This window comes from Pseudophryne corroboree, chromosome 6, assembly GCF_028390025.1.
Source record: "Pseudophryne corroboree isolate aPseCor3 chromosome 6, aPseCor3.hap2, whole genome shotgun sequence".
Classification (NCBI taxonomy): domain Eukaryota; kingdom Metazoa; phylum Chordata; class Amphibia; order Anura; family Myobatrachidae; genus Pseudophryne; species Pseudophryne corroboree.
The window spans coordinates 792,355,584-792,378,364 of NC_086449.1; the positions used below are offsets into that span (position 1 = coordinate 792,355,584).

The window sequence follows — 22,781 nt, forward strand, 5'->3', positions numbered from 1 at the left end:
AAACATAATAGTTTAAAAGGGGCAGACTTGGTGGGTGAAGTGGTTCTTATCTGTCGTCAAATTCTATGTTTCTATGTTACAAATAAAAACAGGCGGTATTCCCAAAGAGAATATAACTGCTGAGATCATTTAGTAAAGTCACGCTGCTCCTTGTGCTGTCTGCTAAGACCAATAATGACCACTGGCACTTAGTGGGTCATTCCGACCTGATCGCACGCTAGTTTTTTCCGCTGCGGTGCGAAAAGGTAAAAACTCAGCAAAACTGCGCATGTGTATGCACCGCAATGCGCAGGCGCATCGTATGGGTACAAAGTGGATCGTTGCTGAGCGATGGATTTAACGAAGAACCCATTCGCACAGTCGACCGCAAGGAGACTGACAGGGAGAGGGCGTTAGTGGGTGTAAACTGACCGTTTTCTGGGAGTGGTTGGAAAAACGCAGGCGTGTCCAAGCGTTTGCAGGGCGGGTGTCTGACGTCAATTTCCGGACACGAACAGGCTGAAGTGATCGCAGCGGCTGAGTAAGTTCAAACCTACTCAGAGACTGCACAATACTTTTTTGTACCGCTCGGCTGCACAAGCGTTCGCACACTTGCAAAGCGAAAATACACTCCCCCATAGGCGGCAACTATCTGATCGCAGCACTGCAAAAAGTAGCTAGCGAGCGATCAACTCGGAATGACCCCCCTAGATTTTCTGGTTCCTGAATAAATGCATAGGTGTAATACAGTATGTAAAAACAAAGTAACTAAAGAGTTAAGCTCTGGCCCTAATGTGTTAAGTGGCTGTAACATTTATTTAGCGTTTTTCCAAAATTCTGTATTTTTTTTTTTTGTAAGCTGTTATTTCCTGTAAGTCCTCCAGTATCAAGATGGTCTTGTTGTTTTTTCCCTCACATGTCCTTCCGCCTCCTCTTCCAAATATATATCTCTACCTCTCAGCAGTGGTTTTCGTTATTCTACCATCAGCGTCCTCCAGAGAATTACACAAGATGGGGCTGTTCATCTTATGGCTGTCTGTGCTCATGTGCCTAACGCCAGGTACGTGGGGTACTTGGGTACTTATAGATACACACACACACACACACACACACACACACACACACACACACACACACACACACACACACACACACACACACACACACACACACACACACACACACACACACCTGTCTGGCTCTACACAATGAAACCAAATTCTGATTATCAGCTAAGGTTTTAGTCCATATTTGTTTTTGGAGTAATGTTAGAAAATGATCCTCTCTGAGTTCTAGGTGTTGGTATGCATTAAATGACATGTATTGAGACATTTGCAAGTGACGGCAAGGTGATTTATGTATACTTTGCACAAAAGAACAAGTGTTATACTGGTGATGTGTTCTTAGTAATATATATGCCAAACAGAGTTGTATAAGGTGGTGGACAGGAGAGATTCTGTATTCTGCTGGTAAGGGGCTATAGCCTAGGTAGCTGCGATTAGTACGTGTCTAATTAACAACTGTGTGTGTTTCCATGTTAAGGTCAGACTTTGGTAAAGGGGAGAATGAGAGGCAGCACAGTAGTGAGACACTTGTGAATGAGAGGATTAGATTATGCACAGAATCCTAAATTTCCCAACTTTTGGGCAAAGCAACAATTTGTGGGCCATGGTGCCCTTCTTACTGTGCTATGATATCTATCATACCACCTGAGGGAAGCAAGCGTGCAGGCGAATAGGTACAAGGTACAATCTAATCTATACATCTGTTTGTATGAGTTTGCCGTGATTCTTACACAGGTTGGAGCATTAAGCTGAATTTTTACTCATTTCTGCCTATCCCTTCTTCCTCAGTATCTACCCCATGTCCCGTTCCCATGCCAAAACATGCAGTTCCTTTGAGGGTTAACTGTAAGCAATCTAAAGACCATAAAGTGAAGCTTAAGAAAACAATGGTTTGTAGTGGGGTAATAATGTGGTTTACAATGGGTGCCTGAAGGGAAGAGTGTAAACATTGTAGATCTAGGTACAGATAGAAGCTCTTGTATGGAATAGATAACTTTCTTGGAGATCTGAGAACTCAGGGAATACACAGTAAGGAACAATTGTGTGGGATCAATTCCTGGAGGGAAGACTTTGTTAGCCTGTATGGGAGTCATGAGTGACAAATTCTGGATCAGTCCATACACACTAGCCCAACAGTCTCATATTGAGGGGGTGAATCTAAGAGTGGGAGGAAGGTATGAAGATATCTTTCCTGAGGCAGTTTATTAGCAATTAATTCAGTAATTCAACAACTAACTACTTTTTATGTTTCTTCCAAGATGTTTAACGCTTACTGAGCTTTTGTTATAAAATCTTTTTAAATGAGAGGACGGAGGGTGGATAATGTGCCTAAAAGTGTCATGCAACAGCTCTACTTTACTACTTTATGGTTTCAACAGCCAAGCATAATTGTTCTAGATGCTGATTCCACTACCATCATCATCATCATCATCATCATCATCATCATCATCATCACCAACACTATCATCACCCATCAACCCCATCACCAATATCATTACCTTCATCACCCACTATCATAACCTACTACAACCTTCACTACTATCACACCATCATCAGCATCAGCATCCTCATCCGTACCTGCACAATCCACCACTTCATCATCATTCACCACCTTCACCAGCATTTACCCCCATCGACCACCTTCGCCATCATCCACCACCTTCATCAGCACCACTACATTCACCATTATCCACCACCTTCACCATCATCCACTATCACCACATTCACCATCATCCACTATCACCTTCTTCACCACCACCATCACCACCTCCACCATCATGCACCACCGCCACCTTCACTATAATCCACCACCTTCACCATTATCCAACACCACCTTCACCATAATCCACCACCTTCACCATCATCCACCACCACCACCACGTTCACCATCATCCACTGCCACCACATTCACCATCATTCACCACAAGCACCAGCACCACCACTATACACTGTGGACACAATGGAAACATAATTAAGTGTCTTTTACATTAATATAGTGATTGTAGGGGAGTAGTATTTTAGAGAAGTGCAGTATTTATTTAGGAGCTACATTCAGTTGCATATATAAAACTCAAGCTTCACATGTGTTTGATAGCTGCATAGGACAATTGCACTCATCATCTGAAATGTAGATTAAATCTGTAGTCTTCATTTTAATTTACTATTAGCCTATGATTTGGGATGTACAAATAGAGTCATTGTGATTTACAGTATTTTACTGCACAGGGTGTGGCCACAGTAAATGCATCTTCAAGAGACCAGATCTGGGAGACTGGTCTACAGGCATAGAGTGAGGGAGGGCTCCCCAAAATTTAGGAGCCTTCCAAACATTCCTGGAGAGTATGCAACAATGGGCAGGGTGGCAGCAAGTCTAAGCCCAGTGTGTGTATGTGGGGGGCTCTTAATGAGTTCCCATTATGATTATAGAGGGCATCAGACATTTTGACAAAATGCTCAGTGTGATGAATTGGTGGTGGAGATCAGGAGAGTAGGAACCTCTCTATAGCAGTGACGTGTGGTCAGGGTAGGCAGATTTTTTACTATAAAAAGGATTACAATAAAACAATATATTTATATATTATAAAAAAACACCTTTGTATTATCCATATCATCTCTATATTATTTATTATTATTTATTTATATCATTTTTATAGTCAAAGCTCACCACCAAATCCTATATGTGAATAGTAAATGTGCCTCGCCAGCCATTGACCTCACTGTACCTCACTGCTCTACAGATTATCTGTCATGTGGTCTTTTGAATACACCATGAATGTCTAAGCAAATAAAGTACTGTACATAGAGCCGCATGTTTGGTGCAAAGTGTCGCTATATGTTATTTTTAGGTACTACATATATTGTATTGTAGCTCTGCTTAACCAGGGTTGACAACAGAAACTTGGGGCCCGACACACTTATGTCTTTGGGGCCCCCCATCCCTCCACTGTAAGTAAAGGCTGGTCAGCCATTGGATCATCCCCCTGGTGTCTCTCCAGTCTCATCCCTGCACTTCCATCTGCACAGCCACATGCCTGACAGTGTCTCTCAACTTTATCCCCCATGTCTCCCCAGCCTCATCCCCACCAATGTTACTGGAGCCTCAACCCCCATCTCTCCAGCCTCATACTCGCCTGTGTCGCTCCAGCCTCATCCCCCGTATCCCTACATCTCCAGCCATCCGCTCGCCCTCCCTTGTCTCTTACCCCGTGCCTCTCAGTTCCATGCCCAACCCTTTTGTATCTCAGCCTTATGCCCCACCATGTCTCTCAGCCTCATGCCTGCCAGTGTCTCTCAACCTTATCCCCCCATGTCTCTCCATGCTCACCCAATGTTGCTGGAGCCTCTACCCCATCTCTCCTGCCTCATCCCCCATGTCTCTACATCTCCAGCCATCCGCTCACCTCCCTCGTCTCTTAGCCTCATCCCCATGTCTCTCAGTTTCATGCCCCACCCTGTCTCTCAGCCTCATGCCCCACCCTGTCTCTCACCCTTATGTCCCAATATGCCTCATTTTCCTCCCCGTGTCCCTTAATCTTACTCCCATCCCCGTATCTCTCAGCCTCTCCTCCATTCCCCCCCCCCCCCGCCCTGTGTATCTCAGGCTCTGTCCTCCTCCTGTGTCTCGCAGGATTATCCTCCTTCTGTGTCTTTCAGCCCCCTCTTTGTGTCTCTAAACCCTATTCTTGGTCTCCTTCAGCATCATTTCTCGCCCGTCTTGTGACTTGGCTCAGCTGCTCTCTGATCCAGAGGCGTGGTGTCATCACATTAAGTACGCTGTGCAGACAACAATAAAAAACTGAGTTTCTGAGGCTGCCTGCGCTGGCGTTCTGAATACAGCACCATTGCACAAGCAAAGGGGACACATGTACTGGACTCCGAGATTCTTGAGGGGCTGGGGCCCTTTGGAATCTTGGGGCTTGGCTCAAGTGTTCCCTTTGTACCCCTCCATCGCCGCTTAACAATGGAGCAGAGCTGACTGCGGCTAACAAAGGATTTTATTGCCACAGGTTGGAGGGGCACAGCGCTCTGCATGGCAATATGTATTGCCTTTCCAAACCAGTGTGAACCATATAAGTAGTTGTCACGTGTTAGACAGCATACAGTCTAGGGAGCCGGGATCCTGACAGTCGGCAAATTAACTGCATCCCACAGTCTGTTCTTAATGGTCTTTAAAAGGTGAAGTATCCCCTAACCCACAGGTTCTGAAACTCGGTCCTCAGGACCCCACACGGTTCATGTTTTGCAGGTCACCTGTAGATTTTTAAAATGTGACAGTTGGTGATACACAGTGCAGCTGCTGGGTGACATGGAAAACGTGAACCGTGTGGGGTCCCGAGGACCGAGTTTGAGAACCACTGCCCTAACCTAATGTATTGACGGGAAGTACGGTACCTGCACACAAACCGAATGATGTAGATGGATCTAAACATTAAATGTAAATTGTAAAAATTGTTTGAGAAATGCACTGGATACGGGAGTAGATGCTTTGCTAAAATATTGTTGAGGATACGTCACTTGCAGATTGATTGAACACTACATAATTTCATCTTCACTATAATAACTGTCTTGTTTTCCCCTTCAGCCCTGATATCGGCTTATCGTGTAACGGCCGTAGAGGGTGAGGGCCTGGTTTTACCTTGTGCATACCCTTCCACCAGTAACGTGGCGGCCATGTGCTGGGGCAGAGGTGGCTGTTCAGCTTTCGGCTGTAACCGTCCAATCGCCAAGGTTAATGCAAGCAGAGTGTCTTGGATAAAATCGGACAGATACACCTTCCCGGGAAACTTAGAATTCGGAGAAGTGAGCATGAAACTTGGTAAAGTGACCGTGGATGATGCTGGGACTTACTGCTGCTTTGTAAAGATTCCAGGACTGGGCATTGAACTGAAGAAAGAGGTAACGGTAGAGATACAGGAAGGTAAGTCGCTTCCCTACTCGCTGATCCCCATACCTACATATGTAACTATGTATTTCCAAGACACTTTATCAAACAAGCTGTAGGTAGGGATGGACATCAGAAGCCATCTTGATGAAATTAGTTTTTCCATTCGATGCCAGGATTGCAATGTATGCCTGCAATTGTACATCTCCTTCTGAGGGCCATCCAGAAGGAGCACCATCCAAAAGCTTTAGTGCACCTGGATGTAGTGTCTGTAGCACAGCCCATTGTGGGCGTGCCTAAAATCCCAGTGTCAACTATACATGGACACCTGGTAACAAACCATCCCACAGTCAAAAAGGGGTTGTGTCCTCATGGAAAGGGGGGTGTGACCTTGTGGGAACATCACATTTACAATAATCAGGGGGCGTAATTTCAGGAAGAGGGAGTGTGGCCTCACGGGAAGCCCCACGTTACATCACTCCAGGGGTGTGCCCAGCATTCAAAATCAGCCCCATGGTGTCCCAACGTGGTAACAGTTCCCATTCCATTGGTATTTAGTTAAAATAAAAGAACTGATTGCCTCATAGCATGTTTTGGCCATTAATTCTGTTTGCTCTGTAGCCATGAAGAAAGACAACACTGTGAGTAGCTCGGTGGGTGACACAGTGACCTTACCCTGCAAATACAATGCTGAGGAAGGTGTGAAGGACATGTGTTGGGGAAGAGGCGACTGTGGACTCACCGGCTGTACGCACCAGATCCTTAAAACAGACGGCAACACAGTGATATCGAGAGAATCTAGTAGATACCAGTTACTGGGGGACATCACAAAAGGGGACGTGTCCCTGACCATCAGTGGGTTGTCCAAGGATGAAGAAGGGGAGTACTGCTGCCGAGTGAGAATCCCAGGGTGGTTCAATGACAAGAAGAAGGATATAAAACTGGAGATACAAGATGGTAAATTGTTAACCTATAGATAATGTAATAGTAAACACTGACTGTATATGATATACGCCATTTATCTGGGATTATTTAACACAGTTGTATAAAAGTTGTGTGTTGTGTTAGACAACATGAACCAAACTATTTTAAAGATATCAGAAAGTTGATGGTAAAATTTATATCAAATTAAAAATGTGCTATACATGCAACATACTACAAATTGAGGCTTTGCGCCCAGTGGCGACACTGAGATTGGTGACACGCAGTGTGGTAATTAGCCACGCGCGCCTTTGAAAAGGGGGTGTAGCCTCATGAGCAGGGAGTGGCCTCACATGAAGTCAATGTTAACTTCAATTCAGGGGTGTGGTCTTGCAGGGGGCGTGGCTTAGCAGGAAGCCATCATTTACATCACTCCGAGGTCTGTGGTCAGCATTCCCGGAGATGCTGAGCTGCATTCTGGAGACTCTGTCTGCACTGCCGACTGCTCCTCAGTAATAGGAGCGAGGTGCTTCACAATAATGTCACATTGCAGCACCTGGCTCCATGGCATTGTGGAGGAGCCGGCATTTTGGTATCAGCCCCTGGAAGGGTGACACCCGGGTGCCGTCCGCACTCCTCCCCTTGTGACGCCTCTGCAGTACCACCATCAAAGCAACGTGTTACAAGCTCTGACAATATTCTGCCCAATTTTCCTCCATTTGTTGCATTAAATGCTAGGGGACCTATTCGTTAAAGTACAATGTGGCCATAATTGCAGTTTTTCTATTCTAAAAAGTGTGTCGTACTTAAAAGATCTGAAAATTTACATAAATCAAAAACGTGTTAATTTTGCAATTACAATTTAAGGTCGCTTTTGTTTTTTATTCAGTCTTTGCAAGGCGATAACATAAAAAATGTAAATTTAGTTTTAGCTTTCTCCGAGTTATTCATGATCGGACTGTTATGTCATTAGTCCCCCCCCCCATCTGTGGAAACGTGGGGCAGGACTAAATGACGCGATCACGTCTTCCAGTCCTGCCCCCTTCACACTGCTACTGAGATTGAAGTGATTTTATCCCCATCCTGCCTGCTTCACTGAGAAGTGGGCGGAATGCTGGAGAGTCGCCTGCCCTTCTGGGGCTGCAGGGGACTCAGGGCCGTCTTAACAGCAGTGTAGGCCCCCTGGGCACAGCAATGCACTGGGCCCCCTACCCATCCTCCAGCGGTAGGGGTGGGAGGTGCTATCAGCGGCAGCTTTGATGTCCCACGGGTGGTAGAGGGTGTTCTATCTTCTGCTCAGCATGTAGGACCTGGAGCAGTAATTTCTGCTAATTGCTCCTTTACTGCACAGATGGGGCTAAACTATAGAATGAGGCATTGGGCTGAATGAAGAAGCCCCGGTACATGACTTCCAGGGTGGTAGGGGGTGTTTAATACGTAGGGGAGGGGTGGATAGTGGAGTGGGCTTAATATTTATCATTTTCTGGTGGGAGGACAGCTTGCTTGACTGCAGATATCTCAAGTTTCTGAAAATATATTTCTTAGCTTTGAATGGGACAAAAAACTAGAGAGTCCCAACTTTAAGAAGGTTTTGGGGACTTGGGGATCAGAGTTCAGGAACCAGAGCAATTAACCAATGAAAATCTAAAACTGCATATTAGGCGTGCGGAGCTGGAGCAGGGACCATCTGCTGGAAGGCTGATATCTCTGGTTCTGGGCATAGTAGAGACAAGCCGCCAGTGTCCACAAAAAGGGGAGAGTCTCAGCTTTTGGATTATACCCTCAGAAAAACTCTAAGTCAGACAGAACCCGAGATATCTGGCTGGGAAGAGCAATTAACAGGCTTGGATGGGGACCACTGCTTTCAAGTCGGATATCTCCGGTTCCCCAGGACCGATTTTCAAAAATCTGGTACCCCTTGATAGAGGGGACCTTCAGCTATCATCCTAGGACCCTTATACTCCTGGGGCCCTTGGGCAAGAGCCCATTGAGCCCATATGAAAAGACGGCTCTGAGGGGACTACCCATAAAATCGGGAGTCTCCTGCAGCTTTTGGGAGGATAAGCAAGTACGAGATTCCTTCATCCTATTCCTTGCATAATGTACATACTAAATCAGGTGGCATTCCGCCTATTAGTTACAGCTGTATACAGCTCTGATTAGGTGAACTTTAATTATGGCCTCATTGCAGTTTTGTGCTCAGTCCTCCCCAAATGGCAGTTTTAGAAGCTTGCCACATTAATTATTGGGGCCATTTATTATGAGAAATCTGCGGCAGTCACCATGATTTTAGTAACATGCGCAACAGGCAAGCGTAAGTTATCAATTTACTATTTACTCTTTGCCCGGCAGGCTATCAGAGCCACTGTCCCGGCAAGAGAATTTAGTTACATAGCAAATAGAAATAATTTCATATCGTTACATATTGCAATGACAAGAAATTATAGTTTACTAAGGATGATAAACAGGCCCCTAAGAGGTAACTTTCACACATACATGAGCGGAACTGGGATAGATATCTTGTCCCGCAGCCTATCCCTAACCGTCCCACCGCAGCCTAAACCTAACTGCACCCGTATTCACTATGTCAGTCTAAGGAGGAGATGTACTAACCAGTGACAAAAGTGAAGAAGTGAGCCAGTGGAGAAGTTGCCCATGGCGACCAATCTGTATTGACGTAACATTCACAATTTGCATATTATAAAAGTATACAGAGCAGCTGATTGGTTGCCATGGGCAACTTCTCCACTGGCTCACTTCTCCACTTTTATCGCTGCTTAGTACATCTCCCCCTAAGTCCTTGCAGAATCCAACTGACTATATGGGACAAGCTGAAAAATGCGGTCCCACAGAAATAAATGTACCTGTTTTTGTGATAGTATGCCCATTTGCCTATGTGCCAAGATGGCATTCCAGCTGAGGATTCTGAATGTTGACCTTTCCGATGGGAAGAGTTCAACAAAGTGGGAAATTCGTTGATACAGTAAATGTGGGATCAGGACAGAGATTGTCCAGCCCCATTGATTCAGTGATGGGAATATGAAGTGATTGGTTGGGATTGACCTCTGTAACATGATAGGGGGGCATGTATAGCACTTTCTAAAGAGGAAAGGCAGAGTAGGTAGCGACCAATCAGCTTATACCTGTCATTTTATAGAATAACAACATTTGTAATTTGAATCATTCTTGTTTTGTTTCTCTTCTCTCTGCTCACACTTCACAGTTGACCTCGTGAAAGGGTCACTTGAGGACAGAGTCACGTTACCCTGCTCTTACTCGGCTGATAATGGCCCAAACCCCACCTGCTGGGGCAGAGGCCACTGTAGACTGCTCTTTTGTGACCGCAAGGTCCTCACTACTGAGGAAGCCAAAGTGTCCTGGAGGGAAGCCGACAGATTCCAGTTATTAGGGAACATAGAAAAGGGAAATGTCTCACTCACAATAAATGGTGCAACTGCGGATGACGGAGGAGTGTACTGCTGCCGCGTGGATGTCCCTGGAATACTCAATGACATCAAGAAGGAAGTCCGTCTACAGATACATGATGGTACAGTATGACTCTCAAGGGGAGATGTACCAAACACTGGAGAGAGATAAAGTGGTGCAGTTGCCCAGAGCAGCCAGCATCTGTCATTGGATAGACTGTGCTAGATAAATGACAGTTAGGAGATGATTCGTTGCTTGGAGCAACTTTATCTCTTTTCAAGGCTTGATGCATCTCCTCCATAGTATGGCTAGCTGCTTATATACACCATAGTTGAGAAAGAAAAATGCTGATGTGTGCACATTGGGGGTCATTCCGAGTTGTTCGCTCGCAAGCCGTTTTTAGCAGCTTTGCACACGCTAAGCCTACGCCTACTGGGAGTGAATCTTAGCTTCTTAAAATTGCGAACGAAAGATTCGCAATATTGCGAAAAGACATCTCTGTGCAGTTTCTGAGTAGCTCCAGACTTACTCGGCATCTGCGATCAGTTCAGAGCTTGTCGTTCCTGGTTTGACGTCACAAACACACCCAGCGTTCGCCCAGACACTCCTCCGTTTCTCCAGCCACTCCCGCGTTTTTCCCAGAAACGGTAGCGTTTTTTCACACACACCCATAAAACGGCCTGTTTCCGCCCAGAAACACCCACTTCCTGTCACTCACACTACGATCGCCTGAACGAAGAAAAAGCCGTGAGTAAAATACCTAACTTCATAGCAGATTTACTTGGCGCAGTCGCAGTGCGAACATTGCGCATGCGCACTAAGCAGAAAATCGCTGCGATGCGAAGAAATTTACAGAGCGAACAACTCGGAATGACCCCCCTTGTTCTTTCTCCAGTATGGTACTGGAAGCCTCAGCATGGTAGCACCTCTTACTATGTTAAAAAATAGGGTGTGCAGTCTAATCCCCCCATTTTCCCGCTATATTTGTGTATATGTTGTACACTTGAAGGTGAGGCTCCTTCACTCTGGTATTGGCACCCCTCCCATTTACCCTCAGGTGCTTTGATTAGCACAGGTTCCTACATTGCTGTCTACATATTAATATGGGCTCTATTTGAAGGTAAGACCTAGATAAATTAATATGATGTGTTAGTATTAGAGATGTTAGGGACCAGAGGTGGCTTCCCAATTTTGAACTCAGTTCAAAATTCCAATATGAGAGCCACACCAACTGCCAGTGAGTCAGTTTGAAATGGCAGTTTGTGGCAGTTGGTGTGGCTCCCCTTTTTAAATTTTGAACTGACCTGCAGCCCCACCCCTGGATCTGCCACTGTTATAAACCCATCTAATGGAGTCATCTGGACACGGTGGATGGGTCCAAATGTGTGATAAGAACTTCACTTTTACTCCATGAAAGAGTTTATCAAAATTATTATTAATTATTATGAGGTATTACTTAGTTACAAAGTTGCAACTGTTTTGTATTCAGGAATGTTAGGGATTAATATAATACTGTACCTTACAAGAAAGACACAGCCCATGCACACAGAGGGGTATATTTACTAAGGTCCCGATTTTGACCGAGATGCCGTTTTTTTATCAAAGTGTCATCTCGGTAATTTACTAAGCAATAATCACGGCAGTGATGAGGGCATTCGTAATATTTTGGAAGTCCTAGGAAAAAATCACGAATCAATACACCATCGGTCAAATACGCCTGCAATTTGCTAGAAATCGGGAATTTACTAAAAAGTGCAAAACACAAACACTGCCGACAATAGCCAAACACTGCCGTGATAAAATACAAATCGTGAAAAAGTGCTAGAAAAAAACAGACCTGCTTTTTTATCCCGTGTTTGTATAGGCATGCACGGATCCATGAGATCCGTGCATGTTTTTCAGTGGGAAGGGGGGGGGGAAATGTTCTAAATTTTCGGAAAAAAAATTGCGTGGGGTCCCCCCTCCTAAGGCAAACCAGCCTCGGGCTCTTTGAGCCGATCCTGGTTGCAGAAATATGGGAAAAAAATGGACAGGGGTTCCCCCATATTTAAGCAACCAGCATCGGGCTCTGCGCCTGGTCCTGGTTCCAAAAATACGGGGGACAAAAAGCGTAGGGGTCCCCCGTATTTTTAAAACCAGCACCGGGCTCCACTAGCTGGACAGATAATGCCACAGCCGGGGGTCACTTTTATACCGTGCCCTGCGGCCGTGGCATCAAATGTCCAACTAGTCACCCCTGGCCGGGGTACCCTGGGGGAGTGGGAACCCCTTCAATCAAGGGGTCCCCCCCCCCCAGCCACCCAAGGGCCAGGGGTGAAGCCCGAGGCTGTCCCCCCCATCCAATGGGTTGCGGATGGGGGGCTGATAGCCTTTGTTGATAGTTATGAATATTGTTTTTTAGTAGCAGTACTACAAGTCCCAGCAAGCCTCCCCCACAAGCTGGTACTTGGAGAACCACAAGTACCAGCATGCGGCGGAAAAACTTGGCCGCTGGTACCTGTAGAACTACTACTAAAAAAATACCCCAAAAATGACAAGACACACACACCTTGAAAGTAAAGTTTTAATACATCCATCCACACAAACATATACACATACTTACCTTATGTTCACACGCAGGTCGGTCCTCTTGTCCAGTAGAATCCATGGGGTACCTGTTGAAAAAATTATACTCACAAAATCCAGTGTAGATCGGTCCTCTTCAAATCCATTTGTAATCCACGTACTTGAGAAAATAAAAAAACGGAGTCCCGACCACGAACTGAAAGGGGCCCCATGTTTTCACATGGGACCCCTTTTTACCCGAATGCCAGAAACCCACTCTGACTTCTGTCTAAGTGGGTTTCTTCAGCCAATCAGGGAGCGCCACGTTGTAGCACCCTCCTGATCGGCTGTGTGCTCCTGTACTGTCTGACAGGCGGCACACGGCAGTGTTACAATGTAGCGCCTATGCGCTACATTGTAACCAATGGTGGGAACTTTGTGGTCAGCGGTGAGGTCACTTTCGGTCAACCGCTGAGCAGAAAGTTCCCACCATTGGTTACAATGGAGCGCATAGGCGCTACATTGTAACACTGCCGTGTGCCGCCTGTCAGTCAGTACAGGAGCACACAGCCGATCAGGAGGGTGCTACAACGTGGCGCTCCCTGATTGGCTGAAGAAACCCACTTAGACAGAAGTCAGAGTGGGTTTCTGGCATTCGGGGAAAGGGGTCCCATGTGAAAACATGGGGCCCCTTTCAGTTCGTGGTCGGGACTCCGTTTTTTTATTTTCTCAAGTACGTGGATTACAAATGGATTTGAAGAGGACCGATCTACACTGGATTTTGTGAGTATAATTTTTTCAACAGGTACCCCATGGATTCTACTGGACAAGAGGACCGACCTGTGTGTGAACATAAGGTAAGTATGTGTATATGTTTGTGTGGATGGATGTATTAAAACTTTACTTTCAAGGTGTGTGTGTCTTGTCATTTTTGGGGTATTTTTTTAGTAGTAGTTCTACAGGTACCAGCGGCCAAGTTTTTCCGCCACATGCTGGTACTTGTGGTTCTCCAAGTACCAGCTTGCGGGGGAGGCTTGCTGGGACTTGTAGTACTGCTACTAAAAACAATATTCATAACTATCAACAAAGGCTATCAGCCCCCCATCCGCAACCCATTGGATGGGGGGGACAGCCTCGGGCTTCACCCCTGGCCCTTGGGTGGCTGGGGGGGGGGACCCCTCGATTGAAGGGGTTCCCACTCCCCCAGGTTACCCCGGCCAGGGGTGACTAGTTGGATATTTGATGCCACGGCCGCAGGGCACGGTATAAAAGTGACCCCCGGCTGTGGCATTATCTGTCCAGCTAGTGGAGCCCGGTGCTGGTTTTAAAAATACGGGGGACCCCTACGCTTTTTGTCCCCCGTATTTTTGGAACCAGGACCAGGCGCAGAGCCCGATGCTGGTTGCTTAAATATGGGGGAACCCCTGTCCATTTTTCCCCCATATTTCTGCAACCAGGATCGGCTCAAAGAGCCCGAGGCTGGTTTGCCTTAGGAAGGGGGACCCCACGCAATTTTTTTTTAACATTTAAACTTTTTTTTTTTTTTTAAACAAAGTGCACAATGAAGCCCAGCACGGATCTCTCAGATCCGGCCGAGATTCATTGTATTAAAGTTGGCAGTGTTTTACAAGTCACTCACGTAAAACACTGCCTAAAAAAACGAATGACATCGACATCGGAATACCCGAAAATGCAGAATACGGCAGCTTAGTAAATTAGTCGTAATCAATTCAAAAAGTTGCATACTTACACTTTCGATGTCATTCGTGATTGAACTTTGACCTCAAACGGGAAAACACGAATCTTAGTAAATTTACCCCAGAGTGTGGTACGACATTTCATTGTGGTCTGAATGCTGACATTGGCAGAATGAGGGGCTGACTATTTTGTCAGTCCAGGGCCCCAAAATTTCTAATGGCAGCCAAGACAATGACTATTTATTCATAAAGGTTATTAGACGAGGGAAAAAGGGACATGTTTATGGGCTTGTTCCGTCCTGCAGGATGGTAAGAAGCTTGTTGTGCCTCCCTATTTAGAGATCTATGTAGGGATTGATGAGGTCTGTAGATTTCATGTTCTGTTCCATTCATGAATTAAGATGATGTTAGACCTTGGACTGTAAATACGCCATGTGCCTCCACGCCACCTGCATGTCCTCACTACATGCTAAAAACACTTTGTGCAGCACACCATGCACCCAGAGTTGGATTAAGCATTTTGGGGGGCACTTAAGACAGAGGGCCCTGCACATCTTGTCAGCACCGTACCAACTTGTCATCCTGCCTGCCCCCACTTTGCACAGTGCAAGTGCAGTATTGTGTTCGGTGGGGGGGTATATTAGATTGTGCATATTAAACTTAAACCAATGGTGTACCAATTACACACTGGGACAGGAGTAAGGTCTCTCTGTGTGTGTCTCTCTCCAATACCGATTGCTCTCATCAGATAACAGGTTACACAGGAGGAGAGAGAGGACTTGATTGAATTGTCTGGGTCCTATCTCTCCTCGGGTTGGGAAGTCCCGTAGGTAGTTCATGACACCTGAAACTCCTGCATCTCTGGCTGCACCGAACACTGTACTGATCGCATTCTGGCTGCCTGGTTCTTCCTTCTCCTGCTGCACAAGAGGGAGAGACGGTGAAGTCAGTGTGCTCTGACTGGGGGCCCCCTGACAGAGGGGGGCCTGGGGCACAGTGGTCCTTATTGAGAGATGTACGTGGATCGCCGCATACGCAGCCAGATCTGCGTCCATCTCCTCACTTGCTGGAGGCCGCCCAGCACAGTGCAAGGACGCCCAGCATGTATGATGGGCCGCCTCCCAATGCGTCCACAATTACATTGTGGATGCAGCGAATTAAGGTTGACCCCTGGAAGCTCGGCCTGGCTGCGCTGTCAGGCGATCCGACACCATTTTTTTTTATCGGAGCGGCTGTGTGTGTTGTCTCTTGGACCCCTGAAAAGGCTCCAAGCCCGCCCCTGCCTGGACCACCACGCCTCGCCCGATGCTGCGCTGCTGCCCCGCGAATGCCCGCCACTGTCAATCACACTGCCACATTCTTCCGGGACGCGCCAGCAATGTCTAAGGTCACGCTGCAGCCCGTGCACGTGCGCAGACCACCCGAATGACCCCCAGTGTCCCTTGTACCCCCTTTTAATCCGGCTCTGCATGTACGTTCTTTCTACTGTTCTTTGTGTAGCACATGATATGGGTAAGTGGGGACTAGGTATGAACCATCTAGTCTAGAGGAAGATCGGTACCCGTTCCAAACAATGGCACATAGACAATTACTTGACAAGTTCCTGGATTAAATCTAAGTTTCTGCCGCCCCATTTTAACCCGAAACTGATTAAGAGAGTTATATGTATATATATATATATATATATATATATATATTGGTGGGGCCATGGGGAGGGTGGGTGGGTAGGGGTCCCGTGTGCACCGTACACCCTGCACCCATTCTAGATACGCCAGTGGTGTTTGTTATAAAGAACTGTCAATAGATAATGAAAGTATGTGGCACACAAGTATACAAGAAAGAAAAAGACAAATAAAAGTTGCAGGAGGGCGTATACTGACCAGCAAAGAGTTATCTTACAGTAAATAGGCGCTTGGCACTCAGGTTGAGCATATACTGTGACATATATAAATTGTGATTCCTTGTCTCTCTGTATATACACAGGTGACCATGTGAAAGGGCTGGTAGGTGATACACTGACATTACCCTGCTCATATAATGTTAGTGAAGGCACTACAACAATGTGTTGGGGACGAGGCCGCTGTCCAGTTTTCAAATGCAGCAATACCCTTGTCTGGACGGACGGCGAAGTAGTCACCTGGGCTGAATCAGACCGGTACAAACTGCGGGAGAACATAGCAAGAGGGGACGTGTCGCTGACCATCAAAAGAGTGATGAAGGAAGATGAAGGGACCTACTGCTGCCGTGTGGAGACCCCAGGAATATTAAACGACAAGATAAAAGAGATAACCGTGGAGGTAGAGGACGGTGAGTTATTACTCTGTACATTACAGAACTTATGGTAAAATAGTAAGTTGTTTAGCTGTAAGGGCCAAAGTTTATCTTTTATTATTGCTATCCAGGGCAGTTTCACTTTCTAGCCAATTTGGCTTCCAGTGCGAACACAAAAATGCCCCCCATCCACCCCTCAAATGTGGCCGCTCCAGGAAAAAGGGACGTGGCTTAGCAGCAAATGGGCGTGGCCTTGCAGGAAAATACTACCTTACACTATATTATGATCCAAACAGTAATTCAAGTTACCCACTAATATTCAGGGAAATAGTCTACTGTAAATAATATATAGGGAGTACAACTAAAGATATGCCTCCTCTTGAGTTCAGTGAAGCTTAATTATTGGTGTAAGCGCCTGTCTCCGGATTCTTTCCATAGTGTAATATTTACCTACGAATAGTGTCACATAAATTCTCTGTTGTGCCCCCAAATATCCTCCAGAAAAATAAGTAACAATTTGACTTAATGGAACAGACTCCAGTCTCTGGGGGTCATTCCGAGTTGTTCGCTAGCTGTTTTCGTTCGCAGCGCAGCGATTAGGCAAAAAAGCAGCACTTCTGCGCATGCGTATGCGGCGCAATGCGCATGTGCGACGTACTTTCACAGCAGCCGAAGTAGTTTCACACAAGGTCTACCTACGCTTTTCAGTCGCAATGCTGGCCGCTGAGTGATTGACATGAAAGGGGCGTTTCTGGGAGGTAACTGACCGTTTTCAGGGAGTGTGCTGAAAAACGCAGGCGTGTCAGATACAAATGCAGGTGTGCCTGGGGAAACGCAGACGTGCCTGGCTGAACGCAGGGCGTGTTCGTGACGTCAAAACAGGAACTAAATAGTCTGAAGTGATCACAAGCTAGGAGTAGGTCTGGAGCTACTCTGAAACTGCTCGAAAATATTTTGTAGCCGCTGTGCGATCCTTTCGTACGCACGTCTGCTAAGCTAAGATACACTCCCAGAGGGTGGCGGCTTAGCGTTTGCACGGCTGCTAAAAGCATCTAGCGAGCGAACAACTCGGAATGAGGGCCTCTGTCTCTTCTAACGTGTTCGCAAATGTCGCCAGATACAAAAATACAGGTAAGACTGGAGTGTGCCATGCAACCAATCAGCTCTGAAGTAACCATTTATCAAGTGCAGTCTATGACATTATACGCAGCAGCTGATTGGTTACCAAGCCACACTTCTCCAGTCCTATCAGTGCTTCACACATCTGCCCCGCAACAGTCCCTTGTTTCATTGTAGCTTCATGTTTGTCTCAAAATATATAGTTTAAATCTACTTAGAACATCTGTATCTACATTGCCTGTTCTCCACCTGATATGGGTGGAGGTGAAATGCTGGGAGATTCGCAATAATGGCATATGTACAGTACTTTTACTGAGAAATTTTTATTTTTTATTTTAGGATAATATTTAATGACACAATTTAAAAAAATATATATTATTACAAATGAATACAATTTTTCCCCCCTGCTGAAATAGATCATTGTTAATTATATCTCTGGTGGCTGCCCATGTTCCCATGTAGTGCCATGACATTTTTTTCTCCTGTGTCTATGGAGCCTAGTTATCATCAAATATTTGCTGGATTTTCCCCAAAAACATGTTTTAGGAGGGTACCCACAAATATTAAGTATCCCCCAGATTTACTATGTACAGTTCTTCCATTTCCAACAGCAGCCGCAGCCCTGCTTTACCAAGCGTTCCAGAGTTTGGCCCTATAACTCCATCTCCTGATACAATAACTCCTTAGCAGCCTATGGGTTACTTATTTTCAATGTTTATTCCCGTAGGCCCCCAGTGACACGTGCCGGCCGACGGCCATTCATGCACATTGGGGGTCATTCCGAGTTGATCGTAGCTGTGCTAAATTTAGCACAGCTACGATCATTCACACTGACATGCGGGGGGACGCCCAGCACAGGGCTAGTCCGCCCCCGCATGTCAGTGACGCCCCCCCCCCCCCCGCAGAAGTGCAAAGGCATCGCACAGCGGCGATGCCTGTGCACTTGAAGAGTAGCTCCCAACCAGCGCAGCATTAGCGTGCTGGCTGGGAGCTATTCGTCGCTCCCCGTCCCGCAGTGGCAGCGGACCGCAGCCGCAGCGGACCGCCCTCCCAACTGTCCGGCCACGCCTGCGTTGGCCGGACTGTGCCCCCTAAACGGCGGCTTAACGCTGCCATCCAGCCCCCTCCTGCCCAGCGACCACCTCTGCCTCAGAGGCAATCGCTAGACAATGATGGCTGCCATGCACCAGCGCACTGCGGCGCCGGCGCAGTTCTGACCTGATCACTGCGCTGCGAGAAACTGCAGCAAGCAATCGGGTCGGAATGACCCCCATTGGCTGCTGGGGACCCGAAACCTGGAAGTGTAATATCGCTAAAGTATCACACTGCGTCCAGATGTTCATCAGAGTCGGGAACATTTTAATATATTCGCATGAAAACATTCATTTACACATTGCAAATGTGGCCGAAATTTTTTTAAATCTTTTTAGAACATGCCCCAGGTAGTACAATGTCTAGACCCAGCCCTGACTCCAGCCACATCACCCTGGAGTTTCTGTGACTGTGCGGTCTGTGGCTGGCTCTTCATGAAGCTTGTAGTGGTAATAGTATATAATAACTGAATGCTTTATTCTGAATTTATGTGTATTGCAGATGGATTCCAGACAAGACATTGAATCGAAGGTAAATATGTAATCCTACTATGACCCTTAAACACCATTTCAAATTTGCCAACCTTGCCAATTCTCTGTCCCGGATGTAAGCGGAGGGGAGGAGGCAGTTGGGCAGAACACAGTGAATCATGTCACCACAGTCCCATTATCGCAGTTCCTGGCTTTGTAATGTTGGCGTTGAGGCGCGATGACATGTTTCACAGCAAAACGCGTGTCCCGCCCACTTCACAGTTGGGTGGCAGGCTGTGGGGAATTTGCGCCCTCTTTTGGGAGCCAGGAGACTCTACCCCAAATTCGTGAGTTGGGCAAGTATGTACCATTTAAAAATGAGAACTTGCTATATGGAAGCCTGGCTTAGACAATCTGCCATTCTCTTGCAAATGTGGAAATACAAGACCCATTATCAGTGGTGCATTGTATTAAGGTTAGATGAGGCATCTGCCCAGGGTTCAGAGCCTCGAGCAGTTACGGATGCCCATGACTAAAGCCCTGATTCCCTAGGTGTGTATGCAACTGGAACATCATGTCTTGGTGCCACCATAGTGCTGCTGTTTATTATTCGGCAACACTGCAGCGAATCACACGTGAATGTCACATGACCCTGGTGACATAAAAAGTTAGGATGACGGGCCTATTTATTAACCACTTAACTGGCTAATATTTTTCCTAAAAACATCAATCCCCCCCTCTGCAACGGATTCCTGCAATATACATTTAGTAGTGGCATTGGCCGTCAGAGAACACTACATCAATGGTTGGGAGCTGGCAAAGGAGGAGAAAATCCATTCTACATATGTGCCAATGTTAACGGAAGCCCAGCTGGCTGTGGTTGCATCTCATGTTATGTGGTTAATGGAGAAAAGCCTTGTAGAGATCAGAGAGAGGACTTCTCACTATTAAAGGTAGCCCCCTCAGGAGACAGGATTCAACAGGTCTTGCTGGCAAAAGCATCCTGGGCTCTCAATTCCACTCCATCTGCATGAATGGCAGACATCCGGAAGTCCCGTATCACCGGGCGGGCGAGTATCATACTTCCCTTTTCTTCCTAATGACGAGTAAAGGGTTACTGAGCTGAAGTCCATGAAAGGCCCCGCCCCTACTACCTCCATTTACGGGGCTTCTCCCTAAATATCAGAGCCATCCTCTTGGAAATTACGATCACTAGCTATCACACGCACAAGCATTTTTTTAGTTTCATTTTTGTACTTTTGTTTTTACTTATTTTTTGATTGATTTGAAGTTTTAAACAAGCTTTTTCTTGTTTAATCTTGAAATGGTAGCCCAAGTTCCAGCTACCAGTTCTATAGCTACACAGAGTGACAGGAAGTCCTTATTTAGGAGGGGCCTTCATAAACAAACCCCTTAAAATGTAAGCAATAGTTTGTCCTTGTTATTCTTTATAAACTGTGTAATAATATACTGCTATGGCATTGGGGAAAACGTATCAAACCTTCTAAAGGGTGGAGAAGTCAGGGCATAAGTTGCCCATAGCAACTAACCAGCTTCTACCTGTCGTTTTATACAATGTACTTGACAAATTATAGCTAGAAGCGAATTGGTTGCTATGGGCAACTCCTCAATTTATCCCTTTCTCCACTCTTTGGGGGTAATTCAGAGTTGAGTGTAAATGTGCTAAACTTAGCACATCTACAATCAATTACTCTGACATGCGGGGGGAGGCTCAGCACAGGGCTAGTGCGCCCCGCAAGTCAGTCCCCCGTCCTCCCCGCACAGGTACAAAAGCATCACACGGCGGCGATGCTTTTGTACCTGGTGAGTAGCTCCCTACCAGAGCAGCTACTGCACTCTGGCAGGGAGCTACACACCGCATCCCGGGTCATAGCGGCTGCGTGTGACATCACGCAGCCGCCGCCGCCCACCCCCCCAACGGTCCAGACACGCCTCCATTGTCCGGACCGTGCCACACCAACGACGTTCTAACGCCATTGGCACGCCCCCTCCCGCCCCACAACCGCCTCTGCCTGTCAATCAGGCAGAGGCGATCACACCAGTGAGATGCTGATAGTATCCCACTGGCTGCACATGCACAGTGCGCCCGCCGCGTGTGCACACTGCACATAGTAATTCAGACTGCGATCGCTATTGCTGCCGCTGCAGCAATACAGTCTGAATTACCCCCTATAAGAGGATACATTTCCCCCTATGTTCCCTTAATGTGTAACACAATCTTTGCTATTGAATATCTCTGCAGGCTAGGATGATACCTCGGATGGCCCATGGAACGATACCGTCAACAGAGATTATCCTGCAGATCATGGATAAACCAGATATCGGATATTAACCCAAAAATGAGGAACAATAACCAGATTCATTCATGTTTTCTCCCTCGCAACATGATAGCAACAATATTACTAATTTGTTATGTATCACATTGCATCAGATAACTGGTTTGTTTTCGTGTCTTTTACAGCCAATGTAATCTCAGCTATTCTGTTTTTTTATATTTTTTATGATCTTTTACATCTTCATTTGGCTCTAATTTTTAAATGATGGATGTGTTGATGCTTCTCTGCAATAAAATAAAAAAAATGCAATGAAGAAAGATTATTTCACTTTTGTGAAGACCTAAATTACACATGAACAGCCCTGTACTTCCCAAGTACTGGGGGCCTGGCCACTAAACCACTGGCCGCAGTTGTGGATAAATTGTTAGTGGTCAAGACACCAAATTGCTGGGTAACCATTTATGTTTAAGAGAAAAACATATAGCTATCCCTAATGCACACTGAGTGAGAAATAACACTACATAATAATCAGATAATACAGAGATCTTAGTTGCGGATATCTGCAGATATAGGGTTAAGCCCCCAGGCTGAACGGCAAGGCATCTCTGTCAATTGGGGTCCCTAATACTAGGTGTGGGTCTGGGGTGCAGGACCCCATCATGTCGGTACAGGTCGGCTACCCCAGGGCAGCACACAGGTGAAAATTAGTCAGGGTTAATAAGAAGCATATAAGTGCTATGTAAGTGAGGTGTAATTAAAATACAAAAATATATACAATGTGACAGGGAAAAACATAAGTGTTAATAAAGTGTTAGGGTGTGCCAACCTGAAGCAGCCTAGCAGCACCAACAAAGGGAAAAACGCACCCCAAACCCACCCCATAAATAATGACAAATATGTCTGGGTCTAATAGCCCAGTGTAAGGCCACATGATAATGGCTCCTACAGCATCTGAGAGCCAGCTTACCTGGAGACACCCCTAACTTCTCCAATGGCACTCTGGAGTCAGCAATCCCTCC

The 22,781-nt window shown here is 46.3% G+C and overlaps 1 protein-coding gene across 1 annotated transcript; it reads left to right on the top strand.

Moving 5' to 3' along the window:
• The first annotated feature begins 940 nt into the window (after positions 1-940).
• On the top strand, positions 941-22,079 carry LOC134933552 (polymeric immunoglobulin receptor-like). Its single transcript, XM_063928857.1, has 7 exons — positions 941-1,039; positions 5,626-5,961; positions 6,547-6,882; positions 10,070-10,393; positions 16,497-16,820; positions 19,497-19,526; positions 21,729-22,079. The coding sequence occupies exons 1-6, from the start codon at positions 991-993 to the stop codon at positions 19,517-19,519; spliced, it is 1,392 nt and encodes a 463-aa protein (XP_063784927.1). The 5' UTR covers positions 941-990; the 3' UTR covers positions 19,520-19,526; positions 21,729-22,079.
• Positions 22,080-22,781: the final 702 nt, after the last annotated feature.